This window comes from Necator americanus, chromosome IV, assembly GCF_031761385.1.
Source record: "Necator americanus strain Aroian chromosome IV, whole genome shotgun sequence".
NCBI classification, from domain to species: domain Eukaryota; kingdom Metazoa; phylum Nematoda; class Chromadorea; order Rhabditida; family Ancylostomatidae; genus Necator; species Necator americanus.
The window spans coordinates 32463230-32473518 of NC_087374.1; the positions used below are offsets into that span (position 1 = coordinate 32463230).

The 10289-nt window shown below is 37.5% G+C and overlaps 1 protein-coding gene across 1 annotated transcript; it reads left to right on the forward strand.

Annotated features, from left to right (window-relative positions):
• Nucleotides 1-3589: 3589 nt before the first annotated feature.
• RB195_003474 (uncharacterized protein) lies at nucleotides 3590-7451 on the forward strand (the record flags this gene model as incomplete). Its single annotated transcript, XM_064201136.1, has 3 exons — nucleotides 3590-3731; nucleotides 3804-3906; nucleotides 7160-7451. 3 exons carry the CDS (start codon nucleotides 3590-3592, stop codon nucleotides 7449-7451), a joined length of 537 nt encoding a protein of 178 aa, XP_064057017.1.
• Between the last annotated feature and the right edge of the window lie 2838 nt (nucleotides 7452-10289).

The following is a 10289-nucleotide window of genomic DNA, read 5'->3' on the forward strand; positions in this document are numbered from 1 at the left end:
CTCCTCCCTAGAAAAACAAGAAAAGAAAATTTTTCACCATCTGATTTTACCTATTACCTTAACTTCTTATTCAATCCGCCATCTTTCACCCGGCCATATCAGCAAGCATCATTTGAAGCAGATGAATACCGTCGTTGATTGGAAATTCATATCCACGCTTTTTATTTGATGTTGAATCAGACACTAATTGCAAATATATAATTGCTGTATATTCAAAGTCAATTATAAAATATTTATTCAGATCTACTGTGTTCAGTCTGTATTGTATGAAGAGAAATGTGCATTTATCTGTGTCTGTGTGTCAGTTTTCATCATCTATTCACCTGCTGTCGTTGTTCAACACAGCAAACACCTGCCTCCGCGTTCATTTTGTCATCGCCGCCGTCGTCGTCGTCGTCGACGACGACGTTCGTCTACGTTCGTTGCAATTTGAACGTTAATGAGCAGCTACACGGTGAATAGCAGAACTTCGAAAGCGATCACTAAGCACTGGTGGAGTCGCCGTCGGATCCCGGATCCGTTCACTGTCACAGCCTGCCTTTCCTCCGCCGCCACCTACTTCCGTCCGTTTCCTAAAAATTTTCTCTATTCCTAGATGTTTCAACCGTTACACGGCATATTCATATGCTCATACTTTTCCCCTCGTCTATTCATCCTTCCCGAAGCTTTATCACCGCTTATCTCTCTTCCTTTCCTCCTTGTTCATTCTAATTTCACATCTTTTTCCTCCGTAAAGAAATTCTGCTACAACTCTAACTTACACAAACTCATGATTTCATCAATTTTCGTGAAATATTGCGGGAATTCCATGGAATCAAATTTTCACCACCTTCTGCATCATTTTTCCTCTCTAATTTTTGTCACATATATGAGATTCATTTAATTTTTTCAGAAAATTTCAGGAATTTCGGAGTCTAGGCACTCCGAAGGATGTTCTAGAGAAGACCAATCATGGATTTCTGTTTGGTGGACACACTCATCCACTTTTCTTCGGTCTCAGCGGTAAGACATTCCAACTAACGACAGAAGTAACGGGAATCTTCTTCCGAAAGATGAGAAATTACTTTTTTTCTCATTTTCCATATCTCTTTGTCCAGGAGAAGACGTTCGGATTTTACCACTTTTTTACCACGCAGCAAAAAGGAACCGTTGCACTCTTTATCTCCGCGACATTATGTTTTTCACATGTTTCATTTTTCAGTGCGGATTAATTCCAAAGAAACATAATTTTACGTAATATTTCAAATAATGTCGGATGCTATAAACGACATATCCGCTATATCGTATTTTTTTGCATTGCTATTACCCTTCTGCAGAAGTAAATATGCGTAGTCCGCAATTGCAGACGCGGCGATTACCGTTGCAACCAGAGATAAAAGGTTATTTTCATCGGAGAGGAGCTCGCGAAGAGATATCTATACTCTACGCGTGCGGAAAAGGACGAAACATAAACGAAGGGGCGGGGCTCGTGGGCGGAGCGTGTGAGACAATAACCAGTAGGAAGCGCCGCTGGAGACCTGACCTACATGAAATACACCAAAGTACCAGAATTTGAGTAGATATTGGAGGGAATTGTAATCTTTTAGATAATACTACATAAATTATTCAATTTGTATCAAAAGTGCGCAGTAATAAAAATGTATTAGAACGAATACGAATATTTCTAGCATATTTTTTTAATATTTTTAGAATAATTTTAGAATTTTAGAATCATAAGATAAGGTCATAATTTACCAGTTTTTTTAATGCTCGACCTTACACCATAACCATTTAAAACGCTGGTCTTGTAGACTCCTTCACTCCATAGAAAGGAGTTTGTTGTTTGTCGGATTCGATTTCACCGGAGAGGAGGAAACTATCAAATTTCCTTGTAGAGGACGTATTTTCAGCGTCAAGATGACCGAGTAATATAGCTATACCATGGAAACAAACAATTTACATTCAAGTTGACAATTTCTTAACAGCTTTAACAATTTTACCATTCAATTTTAAAATGTGCAGCTATTTTTGCAACAAAAAACGAGGTAGGAGAAGTCGCTATCGATCTCTGGAACTTTTTCCGTAAATATAAGTTGCCTGAAGAAAAACTAACCTTCTTCGGTTATTTTGATATCAACCACACGTAAATTCCTATCGGTTTCCGCTCATTTTAGGAGAATTAGTGAATCCGGGAGCAGCGATGGGATCAGTCAGCGTTTTTAAGAAATCGTCTTCCAAAACTTTTTGTAAACAAAGCTCTAAACATTCAGTAAAAACAAATTTTAGTATGTAGTACTTGTTGAGATCACCTTTCATAAGAACAGTACAAAACTGAATACGAATAATATTTTCTAAAGACAATTTTTGTTTGCCCAAAAAAATGGTGGCTCCCTTCTTGGGTTCGCTCCAATACCATCTGACCCCTGAATGAAGAGCTGCGCTCCTTTCTGGATTAAAGGCAGCATACCATGAAATTGGCGATACTGGGATCTCTCAAGACGAAACGATTGGGTTAGAGGTGTAGGCCACGGATATAAGAGCGGTCATACTTGATTCTCCCTGATTGTCCTAAAAATCAGGCTCCGTAGACTGCCCTGGCAATAAAATTCCATAAATAAAATTTGAAAAATTAAAAAAAAATTAAAAAAATTAAAGTCTCCATGTGCGACTTTCGATAAACCTCGGCATGTTAGTGCTTCAATAATTGTTTTCTTTAATAGAGCCGTACACGAGGTTGTTATAGTCCTTTATTCGTGGCTAACGTTTCGGATGCCACTGCGTCTGTCAGTGAATGAGGGAAAGAGTGGAATATGGGACGTCACTAGGTGCCTTGTAGGAAAATTCTATCGCAAAGGGCACTTAAAGCGTCATTTTTCAGGATATTTAGAGGAAAGAGCGTGATTAGAGCGTGATCACTCTCATATTCATGATCGTGACTCTCCTACCTTTCACGTTTCGTGGAGAAACCCCAACATCGTCAATTTCTTGGCATTCTGCCTTTATATTAGTTAGACGGTCTTAGCTACGACTGCCCTTTAGAGAATTCAAAATTCAGGCAAAAAGAAGGATCTATTAAAGGACTGTTTTTATCTCCAGACTTATCTCCAGACTAAAAAAAACAACCTGTTGGGCTTAAACAATATAAATATAATTTGATGCACTTTAAATGTACTTTCAATACTTTCAAACTGCGGAATTTCATTTTCAGTTCTATTCATGTACTTTTTGTATATTTAAAGAAATTAAAAAGGAAAAAAATTAATTACTAAATGTAATAAATTTTTAGTCGTCCCATGGGGAGGTTTTCGTTTCCGTTGGTGGCGGGAATTCACAGTTGTTGTTGCCTACCTCGCCGACTATTCTTTATTGCACCATTTCGCTGAAACGTTATGACAGTCATAAATTTCGCAATGAGTCCTTTTTTTCCAATTTCGCTACTTTCTGTGGAAAAAAATATGATTAAATAAGCAACATAGAATCGCATCCAGATGATAAGAGTAGTCCAAATAAAAATAACCTTAATGCGGATACTTTTGACAAGGAAAGCAAAATAAGGTTAGGTACCGGTCACCGGTCGTGTGCTGTAACGAGAATCGTTGGACCAGAGACGATGAGCGACTGGGTCCCACGCGATATTTGGCGCGTCACAGGAAATCGCGATTGTCAGACTTTTTCACAAAGTTCTACAAAGAAAAATTTTGATGATCTTCGTGCTCGACGCGAAAGGAGAAACCTCTGGGAGACTATCCAAGGTGAACTTTGACGTGATTGTTCCTATAATCGAGTGAAAACCACCTAACGTCTGGTTCCCTTACGTTACGCAGTTGGCGGCAGCGGTGCTCGAAGTGACGGAAGTGAGGCTAGCGATTACGATCCGCTGATTTTGGTGGTGGTGGTGGTGGTGGTGACAGCGCTTGTACTGTACAGGTACGAGAGGGTCCCATATCGATCACACCGCTGACGCAATAGCATCCGGCTTCAGGTTTCCCGACAATAAATGACAGAATATATATGCAAAGATTTAAATACTGTACTGATTACGGAGATAGAAGGTAAACGGCTGAAAGAACTAGATGAGGATAAATTATCACGGATTAGAAAAGGTTTTCTATATTTCCAGTATTTCGAACTTTAATTTTTATTTTCACTAGCTTTCATTTCTTTTTTTTTTCATTTCATTATTCATTGAATTTCTCCCTATTTCTTATAATCTCCTTAAAGTAGTCATTAACCACCCCCATTATTTTGACTGATTACCTTTATATAATTTAATCCTATCGCATTTTTTCGCATTGTCAACGGCGGGATCCGCCCCCACATCCTAAGCGGATTCATTAACGCTAGACTCATTTTCACTCTTACCTCTTAATGTACGTTTTCGATGACGTTCATTCAAACTCGCCTTACATCACTCTTTTTCACTTCGACTTTAAGGTAAGCGAAATCCGGCCGTTCTTTCGTTCAAAATATCTTCCTAATTTTAAGGAAATTTCCATACAATCATCGTTATTTAGTAATTTTGGCTTATTATCGATTTGTTGCTTTCTATGAAATTAAAAACTGAAAAATTAATTAATTAAAATCAAAAAATAAAATTGTGTAGAAGTAAAGTATTGAAACAAAGTGAAAGAAACACAAAAACAAAAGAAGCAAATAGCGAACATCATCTTCAATACGCACTGGTGTGCAAAATCCATGGATGGGATAAATGAAGTAAAATAACATTTTATTAACGACTTGGTGGAAATGAATGGAAAGGAAAAATATTTTGTCAGGGGTCTTCTAGTCGTGTCCAGAAATCTTCGACGTCACATGACGTGAAGTCAGTGTGACTGTAACGAGACTGTAGGCTATAGTGCCCTACCATAAAAATTCCCTACCAACGTTATGGTCAGCATGAGACCACGTTACAGAACGTATTTTGTGTCCTTGATGATCGCAAACCCGATTAGGAACCATATCCCAGCTTTTGTAATGTCGAGGGGACCATCACGAACAGCGATGACTTCAGCGGAATTACTGTATCTAAATAATGTAGTTATTTTCATCCTACTTGTTGTAAATAGCACTTTTGTTCTTCAATCGCTTTTACAAAAGTATTTAAAAGCATCACACCACGAATCTGAGGTGATATGGATTTCAGGTGGAGTATACGGGATCGTAGGTTATGGAGAGAGGGGTGATTCTGTCCATTTCTTTCTAGTTGCCGTAAAAAACGGCCCGGAAGATACGACTTCGAGCGTTCCGGCGCGCTATTTTCTACAAAGAGTTCGATTGGAGCGCGCCAGCCTTGCACGGCGCAGCATCTTCTTGGCCGTTTTTTACGGCAATTGAGAAGAAATGGACGGAATCACTCACCTCTCCATAATATACTACGCCGTATGCGAATAATCCACCTGAAATTCGTACCACCTCAGATTCGTGAGCTGATGCCTTCAAGTTTTACACACCAATGTAATCAGCTGTAATAGAGTAAATTTACAAGTCCTAAAATCCATTTTCTTTGAATCTTGGCATTCTACAGTAAATTTGCCTACCTTATAAATAAGTAAATTTACATCTTATAACATAGTAACATTTCTATGATGCACCAATGGGTCAAACATTTATGGATGATGTCGCATGATTGATGATCGGTGAGTCACCGTTTTTTTTTTTACTTGAACGTGATTGTTATTCTAAAAATATGTGCAGCGTATCGTCAATTTCTTTCGCTAATCTCCTAACAAAAGACGTTATTATACACTGACACAAATGACAGCTAAATACATTCATTACCGCTAATCGCTTTGCTGTGTACAATTTATTTTATTTCTTTTTTTTTCTAGTTAATAAAACATGTATTAACCGCTTATTCTTTCCTATAATAGAGAATGAAATTCAATAAAAGCAATGAAGTGAGCGGGTTTTTTTTTTCTTCTTCGCTTAACGATGTTCAAATTAAACTAATATATATTTGATTACTACGGAACGGACTTTGTTAGCAATCATTCAAGCATTAATGCGATGATTTTTAGTGGATCACTCATGTGCACATTTCATATTAATGCAAATATTATTTCCTTCTCCATTGCGCCTGCTGTCTCTCATAAAAGTAAAAAAAAAGTTGTGTATTTTTAGTTAGGTGTTTTCAGTTTTCTTATTTAAATTTTTTTTTAAATCAATTTATTTATCTAAAGAATTTTTATCTAAATTATCTTTTCGATAGGAGAAAGAAGAGGAGTCTCAGAGTATAACACCACAAAAATTATATGTATACATACGGAAGCTTAATTACATTGATTAATTAAAAACTTTGATTAAAAATTACATGAATTTTTAATGTATGCATTTTTAATGTTTATATTTATGTATTATATTATTTATATTATTTATAATACATATTATATCATTTACATTATATCACTTGTATTATACTACTTATATTTATATTATATTATTTATATTTGTTGTGTATCATCAATATTATATTATTTTATGTTGTACTTTTTGTGTTCTATTGAAGTACCTCGGCCTAGTTTTTGATCTCGCAAGTCTTACGCTCGTGTGAATGTTGCTTCGACTAACGTGCTAATTTGTTATAATATTTCTGCTCGCGTGAAGAAAAAAGAAAAACATTTGAGCATTGAAATTTTCCAGAAATTTGCCTTTCGCAAAAAAAAAATGAGGAACATTGGAAGTCAACCTTTAAAATGTCCTTATTTGTAAGTATATAACCTCAAGTATATTTTAGTTATTAACAAACTAATCTCCCTTCAAATAAGGACTTCGTTTTGTTTTTTTAAATGGAACTTTCGCCCCAGAAATTCCCTTATGGATTTTATTTCATGGAACTTTATCGAACCTAATTAGATATTTCAACGACAGAAAAAAAATAATGCGCTAACTAATATTTCTGCTGGAAAACGTAACAGTATAGTAGACAGACGTAAAGAAACACGTAGTTTTTTTTTTTTGCTTTCTATTTAGAAATACGAGGTTTTAAGATAATCTAATATTACCGTGGTGCAATATTTCCGTGCAATATGATTTATTCATAAAACGAACTTAATTATTAAAAAAAGTAGTGCCAATAGCGCCTTGATTTTCCTTCTTATTTGCGTAGTTCCCTCCAGAATATTGGAATTTTCCATTGCTTTAATCATAATCGTGACAGGATTCCTATCAAAATCCTTTTCAGACATCTTTTGTATTGTCCAGAGGATGAAGATGAGGAAATTATCAAGAATTCCAGGGCCAACCATCGTTTTCCAGAAACCGGAAGTAACGACTTTGGCATCTCTCCAGAGAAAGATAGGGCTACGGTTGTACAGTATGAGTATGAACGCGTTCACTGTCAATTTGCCTTAATCGTCGCGAAAAACCGCATGGGACCGCACGGTGCCGAATTTCCCTACGAGACACCTTATAACGCTCCACCACCTATACGTGCCGCGTCTACGAGCGAGCGCAGAAAGATCGATGCGGTTTAGGTAGTCAATTCAAGTAAAACGAATTAACAGACTGGTGAGGAAATGGACGATTGCGCAGGGATGACGCGTTGCTAGGTGCCTCGTAGCAAAATTCGTGCAGGAGCGCTGTTTCCCACGCTGTTTTTCACGACGATTAGGGCGAATCGATCGTGAACACGGCGCATACTCGTGATCTACACCTCTAATCCTATCGTTCTGCAGAAGGATCCTAACCTAATCGTTAATTTCGTTATGTACTGCCTTATGAAGTACTGCACAACTTAGGAAACGGGTCCTAAGGTAAAAACTTTCTCAGAAAAGTTGGGAAATCTAGGAATCTTTTGTTTTTTTTCACTCTTCAACGTAGATCCTGAGGAAAGGTAGTAACGAAACAAAAGGTGGTAACAAATTAAAGTCTATGGTATCCACTGTTTAGAACACGTGCGAAATTCATTTTCGTGTGGTTTGTTTTCTTTTTTTTTCTGTTTTTTCTTCTTTTTTTTTGTTGCCTTTTTCGTCCTATACATATTTTTAGTGTCCCTAGGCGTCCTCTCGTTTCTTTTTCAGCTCATCATGTTCTATTCGACACAAAACACAGACATTGAATCGTTCGCGGATGATTCGATGAAAACTGTGGGGACCGACCGGCTGGCACGATGCCAACTACACCATACGTGGTCGGTGTACGTTTCATGTGTGCTGTGCGGCCGATCCAGAAAGAGACGGAGAGAGAGAACGAGCACATATCAGTCGTTGATAGCTGTAATGACCGGTGTTTATCAGCGAAGTAATGCTGCGCCCGAAAAACAGTGTCATCAGCCGGTTATCGCCGTGATGTTGCAGAGCAGATACGGTCGGTCGTTGCGTTGTGTTTCTCGTACGTAGATAAAAGCGAATAGAATCCAAATCAGTTTCTATGGGGATTTCCTGGATTTCTCCATCCACAACGACTTCTAATCGAAGGACTGGCTGACTGACTAACTGACTGCCCTCCTCGGAGAGAACGAAGCGGGGCAATTGCAGGGGCTTCGCGCTTGACAACGAGTGCTCCGCCTTCGCCGCATTGTTGCCTACCTAACGTTTAACTGCGACTGCTTGTGTTTTTCCAATCCTGGAAATTCTGCACTTACCCATCAAGAAATCTTTTCTTTTTTCTCGTTTTTTTTTTTCAATCAACTAAATATTGGTTTTTTCTTCCTCATCTATCTATCATCTGTAAATATCACTATAAATACTTCGTCCTGCGACCGATTAGAACCGCCGCCGCGCCGATAACGACGTCAGACAGCGCAGGTGATAAGATAACACTCAACTATTTCTCATTATCTGTTTCCTTCCGAGGTGCTGAGGTCGTCAATCGAATGAACTTCTCCAACCCGTATGAATATACACACAACCATGCTATTTTCCTCCTCCTCCTCCTCATTCGATTTAATGGAATAATGAGATCCGCCATATTGTTTTTCATCCTGAATCTAACACTCCACACGGCCGCCACCGTCATCCGCTTTTCGCCGCATATAATTGCACTTCATCATAATTCATTTCCCACCACGTCCATCGTCTGTGTACAATCAAATATCGCCTACGGGGGAAAAAGCTATGGTCAACTACTCGTAACGTTGAGCCCGTTCTATTCAATTGACATTCTGATGATTGTCGTCGTCCTCGTCATCTCCGTACCTCTATTCAGCCGAACAATAGACGTTTAATACGTTTGTTTGCATTCATATGTGTCTTTCACACGAGGAGACCAGCTTTACCTTTTTTTTGCCGATGGTGGTGTTGACGAACTGGAAGTGGAAGATCCAGAAATGGTGATGAACAATTCCTAGAATGGAAATTTACTTTGGGCTTTTTTCTTCTTCTTGACAGATGAACAACTTTCTTCGACTTTTTTTCAGCGCAAACAATGTTTCTAAAGATTTTCTAACAACTTCAACAATTTCTGGATATTTTATTAAATATTGATTTAATATTACAAATAATACTACTTTTTTAATTAAATTAAACAAATTACAGTTTAAATATTACACAGTCATTTTATTATACTATTATTATATTATATTGTTATTTTATTATATTAGAGTATTACCACATTATCATGCTACTATATTATTATGCTATTATATTATAATATTATTAGTTGTTATATATTATTGTTATACTATTATTATACATCACAAGTATATTAATGAGTCTTTTCAACTTAATTTCCTCACTCTAAACATAATTGTTCTCTTTGTATATGTTATTTTTTTCAAAAGGAAAAGTTCTTTCTGGTTTTTTTACTCCAATTTTCTTCTCAATTAAAAATCCCCTCATCCTCACACTATGTGCATAGGGAATTAGATCTGGAGGGGCATCGCTTTTTCCTCGGACTGTTTCTTCTTCTCCTGAATTTTTCCAGCTTTCAATGCTAACATTCCCACTTAACCACGTATAGTCGTCGATAAATAATTCATAACGAGTTCAAATTAGTCGCGCACACTAAGATATTTATTCGTTGTCCTTTTAGTGTTGCCTATTACATCGTCAATTTTTAAATATTGCACGGGGGGAAATGTTTAATTGTCACGAAAATGTGCAATTACAGTCGAAATTGCGCTCGCTCGTTTAGCCTTCAGGAACATGGCGCAGCAGCATAGCGTTAGCATTTATTATAAGATCATTTACGAATGTCGGTAGCACACATACACACCACAACATCCATGGTATCGCCAGGAATCTCCAGCCAGGAAATGTCCGTATAAATCTTGCGCTTAAGAATAGATGACAGGTTTCCCGGATGGCAGCACGAGGGTATTCTTCACGGTCTTCAACAATTTCACCTTTCTCACATTCGGATTTGAATCCTGA